General features: G+C 35.0%; 1 protein-coding gene across 5 annotated transcripts in view; it reads right to left on the bottom strand.

The window, feature by feature from the left end:
• The window catches only part of USP25 (ubiquitin specific peptidase 25), a 161,008-nt gene that overhangs the window by 57,140 nt on the left and 80,872 nt on the right, over positions 1-22,996 (bottom strand). For all 5 annotated transcript variants that reach the window (XM_010833272.1, XM_010833273.1, XM_010833274.1 and 2 more), the window contains 8 exons: positions 21,955-22,092; positions 19,345-19,421; positions 13,601-13,674; positions 8,847-8,995; positions 2,758-2,885; positions 2,315-2,410; positions 879-1,040; positions 39-265 (listed from right to left, as the gene is read on the bottom strand). In XM_010833272.1, coding sequence (XP_010831574.1) covers positions 39-265; positions 879-1,040; positions 2,315-2,410; positions 2,758-2,885; positions 8,847-8,995; positions 13,601-13,674; positions 19,345-19,421; positions 21,955-22,092 — 1,051 coding nt within the window. The remainder of the gene's footprint in view (positions 1-38; positions 266-878; positions 1,041-2,314; positions 2,411-2,757; positions 2,886-8,846; positions 8,996-13,600; positions 13,675-19,344; positions 19,422-21,954; positions 22,093-22,996) is intronic.

Raw genomic sequence — 22,996 nt, 5'->3', positions numbered from 1 at the left:
CTGAGGTGAGAGTAGTTCTGCTATGAGAAGCTTCTTACCTCTGGTGTCATTTTCTATTTCTGTCCTCCAGCGATGTAAACAGCTTTCTAGCACAGAGAGTTCTTCTTCTGTTATGTGCCTTGGTGCCGGATGCATGGGCAAGTCTGGAGGTATCCGAGACTGAGTGAATGGTTTGTGTATTACTGATCTTGATGAAATGGCAGCTATTGACGCGGGTGACGTGCTTGGCAGTTCTGAAGAAGGAGCTCCCTGTTGGTCTGTTGTGCTGTATTTTTAAAGCATAGAATATTCATTATTAAACTTTCCAAACTGAAGCTCTGGACAAAGATTATGTGGTACATAAACAATGTTAAGTTGGCCTATAATTAAAAAAGAAAAAAGTTTTGTTTTTTTTTTTTAAAAAAGATGTGGATTAATGTAACATCCAAATGAGATTTCTACTACATAGAACTACATTATTATAAGGATAAAACTGGGGCTTTATATTATAAACGGCTCAATAGTATTTATTTATACAAACCATACATATACCAGATTAATAAAACCTTCCCTTGCTGATCCTTACCAGCTCACACTACAGAAAAAAAATCTCATTTAATAGTAGTATATTCATGGATGAAAGAAAGGCTGATATATATATACCAAAACAGCCTAAAGTATATTTCTGAATGGAAAAAATACAAAAATTTTAATCCACAGCCATAAAAAATCCATTGAAACAATGAAATGAGAAAGCCCCTAGAAGACCTACACAATCTTTTAAGTTCACTAAAATAAATCACAACGTGCATTTTATAAAAACCTTCTTTAAAGGTATCAATTACAATATTACATAATACAGGAACACAGCTATCTCTTCTATCAACAAAACTTTTTACCTTGGTAATGTCTGTGATGGTACAGAACCACTAGATGGGGAACTAGCATCAATATCATCAACAGGAGAAGTGCAAACAGGTTTACTTGAGGCAAATTCCAAGGCGTACTGCAGAACATCCACCAAGGGAAACCGTTTGGGACCCGAACCATAGCTTAAATACCTGTTAACCATAAATGCATGAATGCTTAAATCTGTGTAAAAGGCACACTTATTTCAATAATTGTTCTAAAACACTACAAAAAACACTTTAATATTCCTCAACAGTGAAATTAATTTTGCTTTCAAATGATGGTAAAACTACATATACATTCAAGAAATAAGTTAAATGTTCTCTAGAGGAACAAAACCAAAGCTGAGAAGACTGAACGTATATATACACTGTTAATGAATTTCAAATGCTGCTGTAAGTTATAATCCAACAGTAAAATGAAAACCGACATTTTCATCTCCTCAGGCTTTTTATTTTTAGATCTGTCATCTGGTCTTAATATGATGGCTAATATTATCCCCCTCCTTTTACCTCTGATTATATTTCAATATGATTATTGATACCTTTTAAGAATTAAAACTACTGAAAAATAACATTTTATATTAAAAGCTTTAGATTACTCATTTCCAAGTGAATAGTAAAACAAGGGGATACAGATTAGATCAGAGGTTGCAGACTGGGATCTTTCAGACCACATTTTAGCCTGTAGACTTCTGTTTGAACTACAGACTATTTGATAGACTAGATTCTGGCTTCTTTTGGAAACAATCTAAAGCTCTAGACAACAGGGAGCTGATATTCACGCATGGCACTGCCTAGTATAGATGGCAGGCACCATCTCTCCACAGGGATATGCTCTCTGACTCCCTCTGCTCACTTGACTTGCTTCCCTTTTTTATAAAGATTCCATTCTTCTTTATAAAGCTCATAGGCATCTGTGCTTGTATCTTCAGTGTTAAGGAAAAAAACTCAGTTACCATTTATTAATGGAAATCTCAAGAGTAGTATTAACCTCACATAAGAAGAAACCTCAATCATAAGTTAGTTTAACTTTGTACTTTCAGTACCATGAGTATTACCTCTTGACAGTAGGAATATTTCATTTTAAATAATAATTTTCTAATGCCAACTATGAATTATTTTAGTCTCTAGCAAAACTCAAGCCTAAACTGCGGCTGCTGCTAAGTTACTTCAGTCGTGTCTGACTCTGTGTGACCCCATAGATGGCAACCCACCAGGCTCCCCCGTCCCTGGGATTCTCTAGGCAAGAACACTGGAGTGGGTTGCCATTTCCTTCTCCAATTCAAGCAAAATATCCATCCAGAATGATTATCTATATGTAGGATCACAAATCATTCAAAGTGAATTTTAAATTAAAACTCTAAGCAGACATTAAGAATATGAGTTCCTATAGTTAGTTCATAATTTCATAAAAGTTTCAATACCTTTCAAGTCTTTGTTGTAATACTGTGAGGTAATCTTTTAGTCTCTTGATCTCTTCCCTCTTAATTCTTGTTATTTCTCTGTTTCTATGCATGTATCTATCAGGAAAAAGAAATACAGGAATTATCAGTATTTCCAAACAAGAAACAGATACAATATTAAGTCTAGCCACCACCACAGAAGATTAACTCATCTAAAATTTTGTAATAAAACATTAGAGAATACAAATTAATATTTTTCCTTATAACATTATTCCCAGTAACTACACTTTTCTAAATAAAAACAGAACTCCATTTTCCTTGACAAATGGTACTAGAAACATTATGCAAAAAGTAAAACTTTAAAATTTAAAGAAATTAAGCAAAAATTTTCTCTAAGAACAATAACTCTTTACTTGGATACTACATTGTTTCAAAACTAAATCGTGCTGTATACCAAGCCATACCTGTCCAGATATAAAACTTGAGGAAATTCTAATTTATTGTGAATTTTTTCTGGTCTTCCCAGTGCCTGATTAAATTCAAATCTTGACAATTCAAATGTTAACACAGGTGGGAGTTCAGTAAACCAATGCTGAAAGAAAACAAGAAAAAATCTTAACACGACCCTTTTATTTCCTCCACTACAATTTCAGGCACAGAATGTTCGTTAGCAGTGGCATTTTTACATGCATCATCATAACGCTATCATCACAAATAACTGGGTATGCAATTTAGTTAAAACTCAACTTCTTCCTAAAAGTTTTTCACACCTTTTGAAAATTCCAATAGGATAACACACAGGAAAGAGAAAAATCTTCTGATGATTCTTCTTCATTGGTAATTCTTTACATTAGAATTTTGAACCCAAAGTGAAAAACACTCAATTAAAGTATGGCTTCGTATCTCAATTTTTCTGGCTTCTTCAATCTTATGTCACAGTTATTACCAGGAATGACACATATACTTAATATAATCAACCACATTGTCAAAAACCTGTGAGGAAGCTACTTGTAAGATGTAATATACAAAAGAAAAAAAAATTTTATAGCATAAAAGATCACAATTCTCATGATAAAGCTAGAAACTGATACTTCCTTGTTTTAAATTTAATGTTCCGACTAGAATTTTGGCACATTTAAGAAAGAGATCAATTACTATCAAATACAGCATTTACTTTAAAAATTACTAGTGCTTAAAGATTTGAATGCCTGCTTGCTATGAGGCAACTCTTCCACACTTTGGCAACTGTTCAATTAAGCCAAAAATGCAACAGAACTTCAGAATTATTCTAACAAACAGATTCAAGCTTTACATAAACCATATTTATTTAAAGAGAAAGAAAAATGAAAAAACTTGTGAATCAACAAATAAAGAAGTATAAAATAATGTAACAAGTATTTTTTAAATGTTTATTTTAAGCTGTGCAGTGTCTTTCTGTAAAAAGAAGGCATACTATATTGCAGCATACTATATTATTTACGGTATTTTCAAGGGCCACAAAATGTCACCACATAAATGTCAATAAGCCCAGTATGCTAATTTAAACATCCAAGAGAGGAAAAAAAAGCAGGAAAATGCACATTTGGCAAATTGAATATGATTTTGTAAGTTGCTACTTTTCACTAAACAAAATCAGTTAAAGTAAATGGTTATTCAAAACTATTTCATACTTCCCTGGCAGCCCAGTGGTTAAGACTCACAGGTCTAGGGTTTAATCCCTAGTCAGAGAACTAAGATTCCACATGCCACACAGCTTAGCTACAAAAAAAAAAAAAATGCTAATGATTACTTGAATTGAGATTTCCTGAGTTGGAGTTGGTTGATCTACTGATAGCTGAAGTTGAAGTAATTTGTTTTATATGGATATTATCTGAAACTGACATGAGAAAGTTATTAAAGATCTAATATTAGAAATATCCCTTAAGTTTTAAAATTTCTTGAGCAAAGTTTGCCTATTTGCTTTGGCAAGGTGTTTTTTTGTTTGTTTGTTTTTATCAGTTGGTTTTAATCAACACCTAAAGTTACTATTAAGAATTAAAATATACTCCACACATATCACAAGGGAAAGTTTTGATGTCTTAGGATGATACTCTCTATTCAACTTCATAATACTCAAAAAGTAGATTTCAAACACTATTACCTTCATTTTTCCTTGCAATGGTTTAAATGTTACTATTTAAAATTAAAGATAACTATTAAGGTATGCTTACTGTTTAGCTTTAAATAATGAACATACTTAATTCATGGAAATCTACAATGGCCAACAGAAATGAAATGACCCAATCTGGTCATATGCTTTTCTGTAAACCATAAACAGTCCAGGAAGTAGGTTCCATATCTTATGAAAGAATGTTCATAATATGTTATGTCTCTGTGTAGATTTGTTTAATCTAACAGCAATGACAGTTTTTTTCTACTACAGGATTTTCCTACTACATGGTTTCACTTTTTCATTTTAATGCTGCTCAGGACAAGAAGAGATAGCCAGATATTCCCTAAATTCATTAAAAAAAAATATTACAGGTGTGTTGAGCTCTGTGATTTTAGATTATAAGTACAGCAGTATATAAAAGAGAATTTTAAATAATATAAAACAAGACATTTTTTTCCTTTCAAAATATTTTTCCATTTAGTAAAACCTATACTTAATTCTCTGATAAGCCATGAGTTTTGTGAAACACAGGTCACTAAAGGTAAAAATGATGCTTATATTCTCTATATCTCAAAACACGTATCATCATTATTACTAGTATTATTACTACATTATAAAATTAACGGACAGGGGTAATAGATTTTTGCAGTTAGTAAAAAAGAACTTAGATTATCAGTACTGGCAACAAAAGTACTCCTGAATTTACTCTAAATATAAATCTGACCTGTTAAAATATTTTCCAGAGAGAATGTAGTCATTTTTATAAGTTAATAGCATATTCTTCTATTAATATGATTTAACTATCTTGCTTTTGTGAGATTACATTTATATTGGGGGGGGGGAGAATAAGAAAAAACAGACCTATTACTGCAAATTCCCTATAGAACATCAAACAAAGCTAGGATGTAACTAAGCCTTAGAGGAGAAAACTTCCAATTCGAATTCAAAACTCAATTTCAGTCATTTGACTGTCTTCACTCCTTTGCCCTATTTATTTCCTATATAATACCTACATATATCTAATACAACACATGTAGGTATTATTTCTGCAATGTAGTTTTTAGCTAAAGCTCTATAAAATTTCTCTCAGCATTTTGACTATAACTTGTACAACCATGAAGGGAAATTTGGCAGTACTTACACTTCTAAAACGGGAGAAGGCAATGGCAACCCACTCCAGTACTCTTGCCTGGAAAATCCCACGGACAGAGAAGCCTGGTAGGCTGCAGTCCACGGGGTCGCTAGGAGTTGTACACAACTGAGTGACTTCACTTTCAATTTTCACTTTCATGCACTGGAGAAGGAAATGGCAACCCACTCCAGTATTCTTGCCTGGAGAATCCCAGGGATGGGGGAGCCTGGTAGGCTGCCATCTATGGGGTCGCACAGAGTCGGACACGACTGAAGCGACTTAGCAGCAGCAGCAGCAGCAGCAGCAGCACACTTCTAAATGAGTATGCCCTGTGACCTAAAGATTCCATTCCTAACTATCCTTCATTCCAAAGTGCACAAGGTTATTTATAGAAAGACATTCTTTGAAATAATTCTTTATCCAATAGTTTCACAGAAGAATTAAATCAATTTAATTTCATAAATACTAGCTATGGTGATACTATGCAGGTTCTAAAAAGAATGATGTAAAGCTATATATTGACATGGAAGGATGTTCACAATATACTGGTAAGTAAAAAACAATGCAAGTCTCAAAACAGTATGAACAAATACAAACATCTATATGTATACATCCAAAAGGATGTATATCATAGAACTAGTAGTGAATACCTACACCAGAAGTGAGATATTTACTCCTTGAAATTCTTTCTCACCAACAAGCAACCAAAAAATAGTTCCAGGTTTCTTGGAGAGATTAACTCATCTATAAATGGCATACCATTTAATTAAAAGTTATGATTTAGAAAAAAATTTGGAAGTAATTATTTTACATATAGTCATTTTTAATTTATTCAGTTGATTCTTGGTATGTCATTAAAGAAATGTAAATTCTTATAGCCCACTGAATGTTTTACCATAGCAATTCTGGAGACTAGAGGTCTTCCTATATTAGTTGGCCACAGCTGTTTTGCAAAAAAATATTTTTTAAAAAAATGTTTGCTGCATCAAAGTAAAATCAATAATTTTTATTAAATAATAGCATAAGAAATAAAAGGTATTAACATCAGGGGTTATGCCAATTTAGAAACAAGCCTAAAATGCTACTCATTGGTGTTCATAGAGAAATAAAATAGGTTTTTCTGAAGGACACAATGGAATGAAACTATTATTTAAGGGCGTTACTAAAAACTTTTAAGATATTCTACTCTGGTCAGTGATAGTCACTTAAACTAGGCTGACTTATTAAAACTACCATGTCCAGTAAATCCAGGCAACTGAACCAGGAATCACAGGTAATCATATTAGCTATTATTGAGGAACTAGCTATTATTCAGTTCCTATTATCTTAGGAACTGAATTTAGAGACTAGAGAAGATGATAAGCCACTGTATACCTTAGGCTAGGTGGGAAAATCTAGGCAGAAAATATATACTGCAGTATAGGGCAGTCAGAGTACGAAGCCAAAGACAGAGAACAAACTAAATCTTCTAAAAAATAAATGATGACATTCAGAATCAATGTAAGAAAAATATTTTCAAAAGCTAGGAATATGAAATATTATTTACTTTTTATTACATTATTTACCAATAAATCATGTTTCATTTATAAGCTACTGTAACATTTTAAGGAAAAGGCCATTCCTTCTCTCCCTGCACAAATCCACCATTCTTCTATCTAATAGCAAACAGACTGCACTTTACAAAGCTCTGTTTTCCTGTTCTACTTCAGGATCCTTGGAAAGTTCTAAAGTTTAAGGATCTGTTTCCCAATCAGTAAGATAAATAAGCTTAATTTAAGTAGTCTTAATTAAAGGTCTATTATCAGAGTCACCTGTGGAGCTCTGGCGCTCATGTACCATATCCCTTCCCTAGATTCTGATTTGATAGCTTTGAGGTAGAATCTAGGCATCTGCTGAGAATCAGTAAAGTAGACGATCTATGATGTAGACACATGATGTAGACACACCTACCATTGGCTCAGTTGGTAAAGAACTTGCCTGCAGTGTAGGAGACATGGGTTCGATCCCTGGGTTGGGAAGATCCCCTGCAGGAGGGCATGGCAACCCACTCCAGTATTCTTGCCTGGGAAATCCCATGGACAGAGGAGCCGGCAGGCTACAGTCCATGGGGTCGCAAGAATTGGACATGACTTAGCAACTAAACCGCATATAGATAGAAAAACTATTTCAAATATTTTCTCTCTCAAAAAAAAAGAAAAAGGCAAAAAATAATAAATACTTATTTCCTTTTTGTTTGAATGTGTGAGGGGACACAAGGAGATGAGGATGGCATTAGAAATTACATCTTTTTTAAAAAGCACATAATTCAAATAAAAACAATTGATTCTCAAAGATATAAGAATCTAGTCCCTCTTTAGATAAACAGAGATGCAATCACTTAATAATTATTAAGTGCCTATTCAAAGATAAAAACCTTGGAAACTTTTTTAATATTACTGAGACGTTTCACTCAGTCAACACATATTATGTACTTTTATCTGCTGGTAACAGGGTTATAAGACAGAGACCATACTATTCAGGGGACAGAGTGGTGAATGGCACACATGAAGACCCCTACAGAGCTTACATCTAGACAGCTAGCAGCAACTGCTTAATGATGACTGATTTGGGAGCACATGATCCATCCTTTCATTTCTAATATTCTGGATGAACATATGGATGAAAGGATATACAGACGGAGCTAGAGAGATGAATCGAGAGATGAACATAGATTACAAGACAGAGGCCAGTGGAGACAGATAAATAGGTGTGTAATACCTATTTTAATTCTCTTTCTTGAGGAAGCAAGTTTTTCCATCTGTCTTTCAGGCAATTACACAGTAATTTTACAAGAAAAGGAGTGTGGTGTTGCCTCCTTGGGCCTGACACATTCCAACATATTTGATATATCAAATTTGATATTTGATATTCTAACATATCTCTATACAGAATACCACTCTAACATCAGTGTTTTCCTTCCTTACTACTAGCACTAGCATGCTGTAATGGCTGGTACCTTGACTGAAAAAGTCTTAAAAGACTGAACAATGTCCTAAATGACGATTTTAACATAAAATTTTGAGAAAAACACTTTAAACGAAAAGTTAACGTAGATTATAGACTGTATTGACTCTGCAATTTTCCCCAAAATGTCTAAATTACCATAATTAAATTCAAAAACATTTTCTGATTATTCTCTCAATTATTAGGTAGCTATACAGTTAGAGCCTTAACTTCACAACACTGTAGAAGACACTTATAGGGAAGGGGAATGAAGATGCTAAACTCACCTCTTGACCAGATTTTCCTGAATTTTCTGAATGTAAAGACTCAATTTCTCCTTCAATCATAGCAGCTTCTAGGCATTCATGTAGATCTTTAAATCCATTGACCTGAAGTGGGTACTGACCAAACATTTCAGTATTTTCAAATTTTTTACCTATAAGAGAGGAGAAATTCATATTCCTCAATATGGCCTTTTAGCTTCTAAAAAGTAAATAAATGTATATTTATCTCTTCAACCTAAAAACTATACCTGTTTATGTTTCAGACAAATAGATGGGGAAACAAATGTTTATGTTTCAGGCAAAGATGGGCAAACAATGGAAACAGTGACAGACTTTATTTTCCTGGGCTCCAAAATCTCTGTAGGTGGTGACTGCAGCCATGAAATTAAAAAAGACACTTGCTCCTTGGAAGAAAAGCAATGGCAAACCTAGACAGCATATTAAAAAGCAGAGACATTACTTTGCCTACAAAGGTCTGTATAGTCAAAGCTATGGTTTTTCCAGCAGTAATGTACAGATGTGAGAGTTGAACCATAAAGAATGCTGAGCATCAAAGAATTAATGCCTTCGAACTGTGGTGCTGGAAGAGTCTCCTGAGAGCCCCTTGGACTGCAAGGATATCAAACTAGTCCATTCTAAAGGAAATCAACCTTGAATATCCATTGGAAGGACTGATGCTGAAGCTGAAGCTCCAGTATTTTGGCCACTTGATGTGAAGAGCTGACTCACTGGAAAAGACCCTGATGCTGGAAAAGACTGAAGGCAGGAGGAGAAGGGGACAATAGAGGATGAGACGGTTGGATGGCAAAACTGACTCAATGGACATGAGTTTGAGCAAACTCCAGGAGATGGTGAAAGGGAAGCCTGGCATGCTGCAGTTCATGGGCCGCAAAAAGTTGGACATGACTGAGCAACTGAACAACATTTCAGACAGCTGTAGTTACTATTGTTTTCCTACTGGCTTCTACATGCTTGTAAGTATATTCACACACAGCTATGCTATAGATATTAATTACACACTCATATGTGTATATGTAATTATATTTGTGTATGTGTGTGTATATGTTTATTCTTTAAAAAAGTACCTTTTAAGGGCAAGATACTGTACTAACATTGAGAACATACATAGCAGCAAACAAAAGTTATAGGGTCTCTGAGCTGAGGAAACTTTTAGCCTCTTGGAAAAATGCAATATGCACATTAATTGCACATACAGCTATGAACAAATATTATTACAGATGTCAGAAAAGGTGTGGTGAGATAGAGTGCTGTGAGAAGACATGGAAGGGGAGCAAATCTAGACTTTAGGGCTGGAGGGAAAAGCAAGGAAGACTTCCACAGGAAAATGACATTCATGCTGAGACTGCAAAGGTGAATAGGAGGTGGCCAGGCCAGAATTGGAGAGCCAGAGTATCCCTGGCCAAGAACAGTACAGGCAGAAACTTTCAGGCTACAGAGAATTTGGCATGTTTAAAGAATTAAGGGAAAGGAAGTATAGCTTAGGGGAGCAACATGGACATGACAATGAAGAGTTAGGTGGCAGAATCAAAACAAAATTCTTAACCAAGTCTAGTAGCCCTTGTTAAGGATTTTTTTCCTAGTATATTCTGACTATAATGGAAAACTGCTGCATAATTAAATATAGGAATAGAGGCTAAGATTTACATCTCAGAAAAATCCTTATGGTTTCTGTTAAGTGATAAGGCTGGTATGTGACTATATAGAATCCATCTATAAATAAAAGCAGAATGGAATTGGGAATTAATAATAAAAGTGTATAAAAACAGATGAAGTAACACATACACACATTTATAAATATATACAAAAGGAAACACCAATAGGACTTGATTGACTGGTTCATAGGCAGGATGGGGAATAGAAAAGAAAGAAAAGTACCAAGAATGATATTCAGATTTTAAGCATAAACAACTGAATTGATTTTTAAGTACTGAAAAGGGCACCAGTGAAGGAACAGTAGAGGATTTTTTTTTTTTTTTTCACTTTTGTGTTAAGGTAGCAGGGAAAATCATTGGCTTAGAATGGCCCATGATATTTTATGTTGAGAAGAGCTAGGCATAAATAAGTCAGTAACTAAGACTGATGTGAAGCTATAAACTGAATAAGTAGTAGCTTATTCATAGCAGGAAATCAAGGGAGTAAATAAGATTGCCCAAGGAATTAGTAAACAAGAAGAGGAAGAGGATCTAAGCTGAGTCCCAAGGCTCTCTTACATTTAGATATAGAAAGAAACTACAAATATAATTCCTAAAAAGTATCAACAGAGGCAAGAGAAAGCCAAGATAATATGCTGCACTAGAAGCTAAAGAAGTATTTTCAACGAAAAAGCAGGTAAAAGGAGGAGGAGGAGGAGAAGGACCTGCAGTCAACAGCATTAATAGTTGATAAGAATTCAATGAGAATTGAGAGGGATCCAATGGACTTCCAATGGACTAACACATTTAGGAAATCAATAACCTTCAAAAGCCCCCTTTTAGAAGAGGTCTGGAGCCAGAAATAAAAATGGGATAGGTCAAATAAATGGAGAGATAGCAGATAAAAACAAGATCCTATCTTTAAATAAAGGAGATTATGTCTGAATAAGATTAACTGAAAAAGAACATGTGAAGGGATTTTATTTTTTTTTAAATTTTAAAGATATGAAATACCAGATCATGTCTAAACACTGATGTGAACGACACAGTGAAAGGAAGAAGCGAAAGATACAGAAATAAATGCAAGATAAAGGATAGAAAAAGACCTGAGAGAAAGCATGAAAAGATGAGATTCTTAGCACACACAGCCAACTGATATTAGACAAAATAATTCCTTTATTACCTGGAGTGACAAAGAAAAGAATGTGGTGGTGGTCGTAATGGATCCAGGTTGGGAAGCCTAAAGCTCATAAATCTGAGGAAGTCACTTTTAAGAACTATGATTAAAAAAAAAAAATTATAAGCACAAAATTAGATCCATGGCCTTAGCCAGGATCCACAGTTAGGTTTCATAAATTTCAATGTAAATCTATGAAATCTGAGGTAAGGACTTTTTCAGAAAATGAAGAGACAAAGAAATTATATTAAACATAGAGAAACTGGAAATTGCTATTGCAGAAAATGGGAAAGAAGACAGGGATGAAGACAGACAAAGATGAGTGCCAGGGAGGGTTACGGGATTGGGACTAGTGAAGCTCAGAGTCACTGCAACTTCATGATACACTACAATTAGCCCATTTGAGTGATTTCCTCCTAACAACAGTCAGGTTCTCGGTACACGCAGAGAGAAGAACATAATTCCACGAGGGCCAGAGACTAGTCAGAGAGGGGGTACCAGAAGGGAAAGGGGGAAAAGAGTTTCAGCAATGTATAAGGAGGATCATAATGGACAAGGAAGGAAAGGAAAAGGCTGAGAACAGAATGGAGGGATCAACGGCCTGGAAGTTCTGGTAGAGTTGAATGAACTTATGCAACAGAGGACTTTAGTAAACAAACTGAAAATTACCCTACCTCAGGGTCACTAGTCTAAAAAAATGCACTAGGAAGATATATGTAAAAATGACAAGAAAGTGCTCTAAAATATATTGTTAACAAAGCAAATACACAGTTCACCTGGAAATGTACCGAAATTACATTTATACAGCACAGCAACATTGAAACAACATACCAAAACCAAGTACAAAGACTTCAACACTGATGGAGAAATGTTAATAATTCCTTCTAAGAATCCACGTAATATAGACAGACGTGCTCATGACTTGTACAATATTATCAACAATGCACAGTCACAAACTGATTAGAGCTCCTCAACTTCTACAGATAGTGTTCTACTTCAAATAAAAACTAGTATGACAGTATGGACATCCTAAATAGGAATACAATTCACTATATAAAATATCCCACTCTTTATATAATGAATATATAGCATTTGAGGCAAACAAAATGTACTGACAGCTCAGTATAACCTTTAGCGCATCTAAATCCCAAGTTAGTCTCTGCCTTTTTCCAAATCTCAAACTATAAAATCATATTCAAACAAAACTTCATGGCAATCCGTCACTTAAGATCTTCAAGAAAAAGCAAATCCCCGAACTTTCAAAAGTTGATCCATAGGACCATTTGGGAAAGATAGTTTTTCAAAAATGCATGCTTTGAAACTTAAGTGATTTTATTACTTGACATATATTTTATGAGTCAGTTTTCCTGCCCTGTTAGGAAAACCAAAGAGTAACTCTTTAGGCTGGATTTTGACTAATAAGAATATTACCACTTTTAACTGATTTTTTTAAAGATAAGAGTACAAATCTTCCTTGAAAACTATATTCTAAAGAATTTTATAATCACCCCCTAAATGGGAACTATGCTAAATTGCTAAGTATAGCTTTTAACTTGCATAGACATGAAACCCTCAAAAACAGTGATCATCATAGCAAGCTCAGCATTAAACTCCAATATTATTTTTTAAAAGGGCACCAACTGCCACCTTAACAATTCACAGTATCACAGAACTTTTCCCAAGGAAACAACATCAGATCAACATTAACTGAGTATTAATTAGCATGTGATAATATACTCTGCACTTTCCTTTATGCATGTAATTCTTTGCTTTCTATATAAATGATTAGCATTAGCAATGTTAACAGAAACCACCAGACATAGGAAGTCAAATTAAAAACCATTTCACAAATAAAGTCACTATGTGACAAAGGACCTAACAATGAATAATATCTCAGTTGTAGTAAAGAAGTAAATATGCAACTATACCTTCAAGCACTCCCACAGCTAGGAATCTTCCATAGAACAACTCTACCATGGGGTTCTTTGGCTTGTCTTCATCCCTAAAAATCACATTAAAATTATAAATGTGACTACAATTTTTAATTTTTAGAACTGCAATAGAGAAAACATTAAAAGAACAATAATAGATGCCAAGACAGTAAAGTTTATGTGGTCATTATGTGTTTGGCTCTGCTATTTAGTGTTGAGCCAAGATACTTAAATTTATTCTGTTTCTTCACGTGTCAACTGAGGATATTAAACTCACAAAGCTGCTGTAAGGGTTAAAAACTGTGTGGGACCTCACTGTAAGAAGATACGAACCTGGTTTGTATTCACAAAGTGCCTGATCATTCCATTATCATGTAGGGCTTTTAGTCATACAATACATGCTTATTTGGACTTGCTGAGAAGGAGGAAAAACCACTCTTGCACACTGGCCATTACCAGTGAAATAAAAAAATACCAGTTTTGAATCAAGTAGCTAAAGAGGTACGCCAATCTTTTGTCAAGTTTCATGTTGCTGGTAAAATTAGGCATCTGTGAATTTTCCAAATTCTTTAACATATAAATTTGTTTTCTTTTTTTTTTTTTTTTTGGCCTGAAGCAAGAAGAAATTTTTAACTTTGTCTTTAATATTTTGCACCCTGTGATCTAAAAACACAAAGTTTATCTTGGCTTTGGTATATAAAAGTATGTTTTATCCACAACTGTACAGAGACTTTTTCTTCATAAATTTTGTGTTTAATAAAACTGATTTACTTTTTAAAAAGAGAGAAAGATACTATTTGTCTCTTGATGTGTTACATGCACCCCCATTTAAACCATAAAACAACTGGAGGGAAATAATTCACTTAAGCCTTCCAACAATTCTGAGGTAGCATGGTGGTTATTAATGCTGTACAAAAAGATTTCCAGCCTTCTACTTTCAGATACATAGTAAGAAGCACTTTCCGATCTACTTTCTATTTAAATTTGAAAAAAAAAAAAACACCTGAATTGTGATAAAATACACACAATATAAAATTTACCATCTTAACCATCTTTAAGTGTACAGTTCTGCAGTGTTACATATATTCACAACTGTTGTGGAACCAACCTCTAGAACTAATTTCAGCTTGAGAAACCGATTAAACAATTCCACATTCCTTCCTCCCATCAGGCCCTGGTAACCGCCATTCCAACTTTCTGTTTCTTTGAAAGTGACAACTCTAAACACATCGTATAAGTGAAATACAGTGGTTGTCTTTTTGTGACCAGTTTATTTCACTCAGCACCACGTTTTCAAGGTTCATCCATGTTGTAGCATGCGTCAGAGTTTCCTTACTTGCTAAGGATATTCCATTGTATACCACATTTGTATTTCCATTCATCCATGGACATAATCAGTGACTTTCAACATTTGTCATTGTGAAGAATGCTGCTATGAACATGAGTGTGCAGCATCTCTTTGAGACCTTGCCATAAATGCTTTTGGATTTAAATTTAGCAGTGGAATTGCTGGATCATCACGTGGTTAATTTTTGCTGTTCCGTCTTTATAAATGCAATTGACAAACAATTGTAAGATACTCGAAGTATACAACATAATGATTTGATGTATGTATACACTGTGAAAGGAGTCCCTCTATCAGATGATAATTCTACTATTAATTTTTTAAAGGAATAGCCATAATGTTTTCCACAGCAGCTGCACCATTTTACATTTCCATCAACAGTGCAAAAAAGTTTCAATTTTTTTCACATTTCAATACTTGGTTATTTTCTTTTTTTTTTTTTTTTGTCATTGTTGTTTTTATGCTTTGCACAACAAAATGTAAGTGGAGGTAATGTGTGTCATTTCTGGTCTGTAACTTTGAGAGCCAATATATTTTTCATTGATGTGGTGATCCCAGAAGGCTGGGATGAGATGAAGCCTCTGTCATCTGATATGGGGAAGAGGAAGAACAGAAAGACTGTCACTCTTGATGTAAAAGTCCACGAATCTTTAGACATAAAGATTAGTACCTCCATTTTCATGCATCATACTCCCATTTACTGGGTTGGTCAAAAAGTTCGTTCGGGTTTTTCCGTGATATCTTAAAGAACTTTTTGGCTAACCCAACAGAAAAACAACATTCCTGGATTCTCTCCTTATTTTCACACACATACTACACAGAAAGAGCAATGACATACCAGGTTGATGTCTTTGACAGAAGAAACTGTGTAAGAGCAGCTGTACTAATTCTGAATGCTCTTTCCAAGTATCTTATCAATTCTTTGTATCTAAATTTTGGTCTTCTCTCCACTGACCTGCAGGATGCACTGACCTTCCCTAAGGAATCAGGGTGACAAATTTTCCAGAAATTCTTTACCCTGTCCTTCTTTGCAAACTCTCAGAGGTCTTATTCTTTACTGTGCATTTAATCTTTGAATCTCAAGGACCCAGACTGTTGTTATCAACAAAAGTGCAAGGAACACAAGTGAAGAGCAATTTAAAACACCTGAGACTTCTATAATAGAAATGATATATCCACCACTTGTATGAAGAAAAGATAGACTGACGCGAATATCACAAATATCAAAGGCCAAAAGACATCATCAAAGAAAACTTGTATCAGGGACACCGCAGCCTCAGGAATCAGGTTGGTACAGAAAGAGTTCAAAGATGTAGAGCAACTGATACAGTACTCAGTGCTTCCCAATCTTTTAAACTTTAAAAAGTTTTAGCTCCATAAAGAGTAAAGCAAAAACAAAACTACTGAGAAATAAATGAGAAGCGCTTCAAGTAAGGCTTGTGATTTCAGATGAAATAGGAAAGTTCTAGATTCTTTTAAAACAGTTTTAGAGAAAGGAAAGAGAAAACTTGATAGTTCAGTTCCGTTTAGTCGCTCAGTTGTGTGTGACTCTTTGCGACCCCATGGACTGCAGCACTCCAGGACTCCCTGACTATAACCAACTCCCGGAGTTACTCAAACTTATGTCCATTGAGTCGATGACGTCATCTAACCATCTCATCCTCTGTCCTCCCCTTCTCCTCCTGCTTTCAATCTTTCCCAACACGAGGGTCTTTCCAAATGAGTCAGCTCTTCACATCAGGTGGCCAAAGTATTGGAGTTTCAGCTTCAGCATCAGTCAGTCATTCCAATGAACATTCAGGACTGATTTCCTTTAGGATGGACTGGTTGGATCTCCTTGCAGTCCAAGGGACTCTCAAGAGTCTTCTCCAACACCACAGTTCAAAAGCATCAATTCTTCGGCGCTCAGCTTTCTTTAGAGTCCAACTCTCACATCCATACGTGACTACTGGAAAAACCATAGCCTTGACTAGATGGACCTTTGTTGGCAAAGTAATGTCTCTGCTTTCTAATATGCTGTCTAGGTTGGTCATAACTTTCCTTCCAAGGAGTAAGCATCTTTTTATTTATGGCTGCAGTCACCACCTGCAGTGATTTTGGAGCCCCCAAAACAAAGTCTGCCACTGTTTCCACTGTTTCCCAATCTATTTCCCATGAAGTGATGGGACCAGATGCCATGATCTTTGTTTTCTGAATGTTGAGCTTTAAGCCAACTTTTTGACTCTCCTCTTTCATGTTCATCAAGAGGCTCTCTAGTTCTTCTTTGCTTTCTGCCATAAGGGTGGTGTCATCTGCATATCTGAGGTTATTGATATTTCTCCCAGCAATCTTAACTCCAGCTTGTGCTTCTTCCAGCCCGGCGTTTCTCATGATGTACTCTGCACGTAAGTTAAATAAGCAGGGTGACAATATACAGCCTTGACATACTCCTTTCCCGATTTGGAACCAGTCTGTTGTTCCATGTCCAGTTCTAACTGTTGCTTCCTAACCTGCATACACGTTTCTCAAGAGGCAGGTCAGGTGGTCTGGTATTCCCATCTCTTTCAGAATTTTCCACAGTTTATTGTGATCCACACAGTCAAAGGCTTAAGCACAGTCAATAAAGCAGAAATAGATGTTTTTCTGGAACTCTCTTGCTTTTTCGATGATCCAGCGCATGTTGGCAATTTGATCTTTGGTAACTTGTTAGTTATTAGACCAGAAAAGTTGACACTCCAACCCAAAAAAATTTTTTAGAAGTAAAATGAGTAAAATAAGGGAAGATCTCCAAAACCAGAAAAGAATGATCCTTTCAGAAATAACCAGGATTCAGGAAACAGCCAAGTGGCAGTCTAGAGAGAGACAGCCATCAGGGAGCTGTGTTGAACAGAGGCTACTACATGAGGTGATTACAGAAAGTCTGGACAGATTTCAGAGGAGGAACTAGGGACTTCAGGGTAAAGTACTCAAAGAATTATAGAGATAACTCCAAAGAGACTCAGCTTCCATAGATGGGGATACAGATAGCATTCACACTCTGAGGAAATATGCTCAATAAATTTTGGGGGTTGGAACTCTAAGGAAAAGTACAAGGAACATGAATTTTACTAGAGAGGAGCCAGGATGGACAATTGCAGATAAAGTTCACACACAGGCTGTCTCTTGGTCTGACAGGACAGAACCCTGGTGGACTTCTGCAACACAAAAGAGGTGAAGGTGGGCAATGCCTGTATGAATAATAAACTACTTGGGCACACTCCTAACTCATATTTCACTAACTCTCATTATGACAGACCTATTAAGACAGCATAGAGGGATAGGGCAGAAAACAAAGTCAAGCAACAAGAGAGAGAAGACACTTGGCCATCAAACAGAACTGGTTCCATACAAGGTAGAGGTTTAGAAGCAGGTTAAACTATTAAGAATTCAGCCAAGACCTCCTTAAAAAGAATGGGGGGAAAATGTAACTGCACCTTAAAGAACTATCCCATCCAAAAAAAAAAAAAACAAACAGCAGAAAGAAATATACTAAAGGCCTAGAACATTCAAAAGTTGAGAAAACAGCTTATCATAGACATGATGATCTTTACTGGAGCTGGAACTCAGGTTTCAGAAAGCATCAACAGCAGATTCAGTTTAGCATCAGGATGGGGAGATTTACCAAATGAAACTAACATAAAGAAAGAAAATACCTAGAAAGCAGGTTTCACAAGTCTAACCAATTTCATAGCAAAATGCTATGGTAGCAACCATTGTGGCATGAAAATATGTTATTAGAAAGATAGCTTATATTTAATGCAGCACTGAAGGCCAGTAAACTGACGTTTATAAGAAAACTGCAACTTAAGAATTTTGGTGAACAGAAAAGAAGAGTACCAGACCACAACTGTTAGCATCATAAACTTCTTAACATTCCAAAAAGGAAGCAGCTTTCAATGATACATTCTAAGTTTCCCACAACAGAATCTTTCCCTCAGATATTGTAGATTTAGTGCCATAATCTAGAGAGATTTCTTCCAATGTAAGTTTATAAGTAGTTGTCTAATAAAAAAAAATTGGCCCTTAATGATAGACATCCTGGCAGAATTAAAACCATGATGATTTCCTCCATTTATGACATCATCCAAAGTTTCTGCTACAGTCTTTAGCAACAGTAACTTGAGTCTGGATTGAACTAAGAGCCAGGAACACTAGAGCTGGACTGAAAGCTAAAGGGTTGAAGCTTCACTTTTGTTTTAAACCTCAGCATTTGTGGCCACAAATTCAAAAAAGCTTATATACAGATAACATTTGGGTTTCCATACACTTATCTCAGATTCCTATTTCTCTGTTGACACGGAATACATGAGAGAAAAAAAAAAAAAGTGTTATTTATCAATCTCCTAAACCCCATAAACTAAACTTCACAGTAACTTACGTCTCTTCTTCAGCTTTCATTTGGAAGGCATCTTCTAACCAATCTAATAATTTGTGTGTAAACTCACTCACGTCTTGCTGTGGGGGAAAAAAAAATGTCTTATTGATATTTGAGCCTACTAATGAAAACACTGCAACATAAAAGTTACAGCTAGTCTTTTCTAATGTATAATTAGCTGACCCCTCACAAAGGTATCATATGAAATGTTTCACATCAAATGCAAGAAATATTTATAACTTAACAAGAACATAAAATCAGTATTGAGAAAAACAAGTATTATATTCATAATTATGTGACTGAGTTTCACTTTAGGAAGAAAAAATATATATGTATATCTATTGATATATATAAAAACTCATACTCATGAATGAGATTTTTAAAAAGAGTTATTACCTCCCCCTAGAGTTCTCTAATGAATCTTTATATAACGAAGGTCCCACATTACCAAAGAGTTCCTCCTTATACAAAGATTTATTACTGGCTTCTCTCTTAGAAGGAATATGAGCTTTTAAACAATTCATTTTCTCAATTCAACTGTTACACACCACTTTCTAAGCCATATCTAATCTTACTAAGATATGTGTTAACTTGGATAGGTTGAGTCTAATCAATCACTGACTCCCTGATTATCAAGGTCAACCACCTCTGAAGTTCAAACTGAGTCTCCAATCAGAACCAGCAAAAGTTCACCCTCCACAATCCCTTCTGTTGGTTCTAGCTCACCTGACATAGTTACATAGGAGTAAAGCAATGGCAGTTGTACTCATCAACTACCATAAACTTCTTTCAACAATCTGACCTGGAGTACAGCAAACAGGTTTGTATAGAACCTGCATGAAGAGTGGGGCTGAGTGGGAAGATAAAGCAATTCTTACTATGACTGCCCAAAGACAGATAAGTAAGTGTAAGCAACTTGCTTTTATCAAAGTAGCCCTAAATATAAAACAAACTTACTGTTATACATTTCCACAGGTAGAAGTTTTTTGAAAAGCATCTAGGACAAGTGATTTACCTTTAAAATGTTGAAACTAAGGTCTAGGAAGCATAAATAAATCATTCCAAAGCCATATGAAGACAACCAAACTTAACACGAAAAGCTAGTTATAAACATCCATACCACCCGTAGTGGGTTAAATTGAGGCCTGTCAAAATATATGTCCACTTGGAACCTCAGAATGTGACTGTATTTGGAAAAAGTGTCTCTACAGATGTAAAGAAACTATGGATCTTAAAATGAGACCATTCTGGATTAAGACAGGCCCTAAATCCAGTGATGGGTACTCTTGTAAGAGGTGGGGGGTAGGGGGAAGGAGCAGGCGCACAGACATACAGGGGGTAAGGTCATATCAACACAAAGAGACTGGAACCATAAGCCACGGAACACCAGGAATCACCAGATGGTGGAGGCAAGGAAGGACGATCTTTGAGGGCCACTGGAGCAAGCACGGCTCATTCAGCCAACACCTTTATTTTGAACTTCTGGCTTCTAGAACTATGGGAGAATCATTCTCTGTTGCTTTGAAATCACTCAGTTTGTGGTCATTTGTTATGGCTGTCCTAACTAATATAGTACCTTAAAACGACTTGCCAGATTTTTCTATAATGTTACTTACCCTGCAAGGCTATATCTGACAAGAAAGAAAAAGGTTTCCTAGTTATCCAGTGCTCTTCAGAAGAAAATGTCCGGGTGGGGAGGTAAAATTGAAAACAACAACAAACATAAGCAAATTCTGATATGACCACCTTTTTTGTTCATTTATCTTTGCTATTAAAAGCATTTTTTAAAAAGCACAGGAAAAGCAGTGGCAAAATCAGACACCTTTCAGAACTCTCTGCCAAAGACCCTCTCCATACATCCAGAAAACAGATATATATGCAAGCACTACAACAACTACACTGCAAATGTAGTGGAATTTTTAAAATCTCAAGTATCCTCTTTATTTTCTGCCCATTACATTACTATCATCTTATTCAATATTGTTGCTATTATCCTCTGCTACTTTCTTTGCTTCTCTTCTGCTTTCCTTTAATTTCTCTAACTTCTCAAATTATATGTAAAAATGTTGGTATGTTTGTAGACATTTTCTACTTTTATAGGAAATTTTCCAATATTCTTTTTAATAAATTGATAAAAAGTAACCAAACAGCACTACATAAAGACTGGGAAATAAAAGAAACAGTGACAAAGTTAATACCATTCAGAAACAAAGTTAGTATCATTGAGAAACCCTTTCTGAGTAGGAGTTTCTGCCAGCAAAAACAGGCATATCCAAAGCACATATACTAGGCTGACACTGGGTTATCACACCTTGGTGAAGACTTTTAATTACACACTTATGAACATTTTTCATTTTATCTGTTACTTTCATTTAGTAATTTTAATTAAAATTACAGCTTGATTTAGCATATACTATCAAGATCACTGTTTTTTAATTTAAAAGTAAATCTTCCAAATAATCATATTTTAAATGGTTCCAAATTATTCTTATAAAAATAAGAATTGTTTTGATAATAGAAATGTTATTTTCATTTATCTCTTAAAAACACTGCTTAAGGAAGAAAAAATTAAAATAAAAATAGATAATAAACAAATAAGCACAAAAAAGCTACCTGCTGGGAGTCATTTGATTTGAAAGCATCTTTAAGAATCTCAACTGCTCTTGATGGATCAACATATTTCCTTTTAGTACCAACAAGAAGCGCAAATAGATATCGAAGCTCACGCATAAAAGGCAAATTCCGATGCTCCTATTGAAAAAAAGAAAGAAAAATTCTTAAGTGAAATTAAATTTTTTACTGGTAAAGGGATACTCATTTAAAAATTAACCAGAAATTTAACTAATATAGCTTAAGAATGAGTCCAGCATCATATTACAGACAAAGAAGAGTGTTGGTTTCAGCTAGGAGTCAGAAAGGAGTCAAACATGGAAACAGCAGAGCATCTAGCTTAAGCTCACAATTTTAGCATAAATGCCATATATTCACAGCAAATCATGTCATTACCCAGCCAAGAATATCCTCATTTATGTCTGTTTATTATAATTCTTCCCATTCAGCAAAGCCCAGCTGCTGCTGAGAACAGCAATAACAAGAGCCAACATTCAATGAGTGTTTAATCACGTACCAGGCACTATTTAAGTACTTTACCCTCAATAAACCCATTTAAGCAAAAAATCCCTCCTCCACCATGAAGTCTTCCCAGGCCCCTCCAAGTCAATGATCTTGTCAAACTCCACATCAACTGAAATTAATGTTTTTCATTTAGGAATGAATCACTAACTGATACTGTTATGTGATAATCCTAATTATCAGACTAACATTAGTCAAATAAGAATGTATCATCCTTCCAGGGTTCCTTTTGCAAGTTCACTTTTATTTTTTGATAAACTGTTAAGTTTCGCAAAGACAAGAATATCTGTATATCCTTCACAACTTTTTGCTACACAAAATAAGCATTCAATTCTTTCTGGTTGATTAAACCAAATACTCCAGATGGAACAAAAACAATCGAATATCATAAATAATTCATTTTAAAATAAGAAGAAAACGTTTTATAAGATTGTAATTCACCTATCTTAGTGAAACATAACAAATCAGACAAGTAGTTGTTACTATGGTTAGCTCTTGAAATAAAAATTTTAACAAAGCTTAT

The sequence above is a fragment of the Bison bison genome, unplaced genomic scaffold (genome assembly GCF_000754665.1).
Source record: "Bison bison bison isolate TAMUID 2011002044 unplaced genomic scaffold, Bison_UMD1.0 scf7180017863372, whole genome shotgun sequence".
Classification (NCBI taxonomy): domain Eukaryota; kingdom Metazoa; phylum Chordata; class Mammalia; order Artiodactyla; family Bovidae; genus Bison; species Bison bison.
Note: the sequence above shows the minus strand (reverse complement) of the source record. Positions and strands in the feature narration are given on the sequence as shown.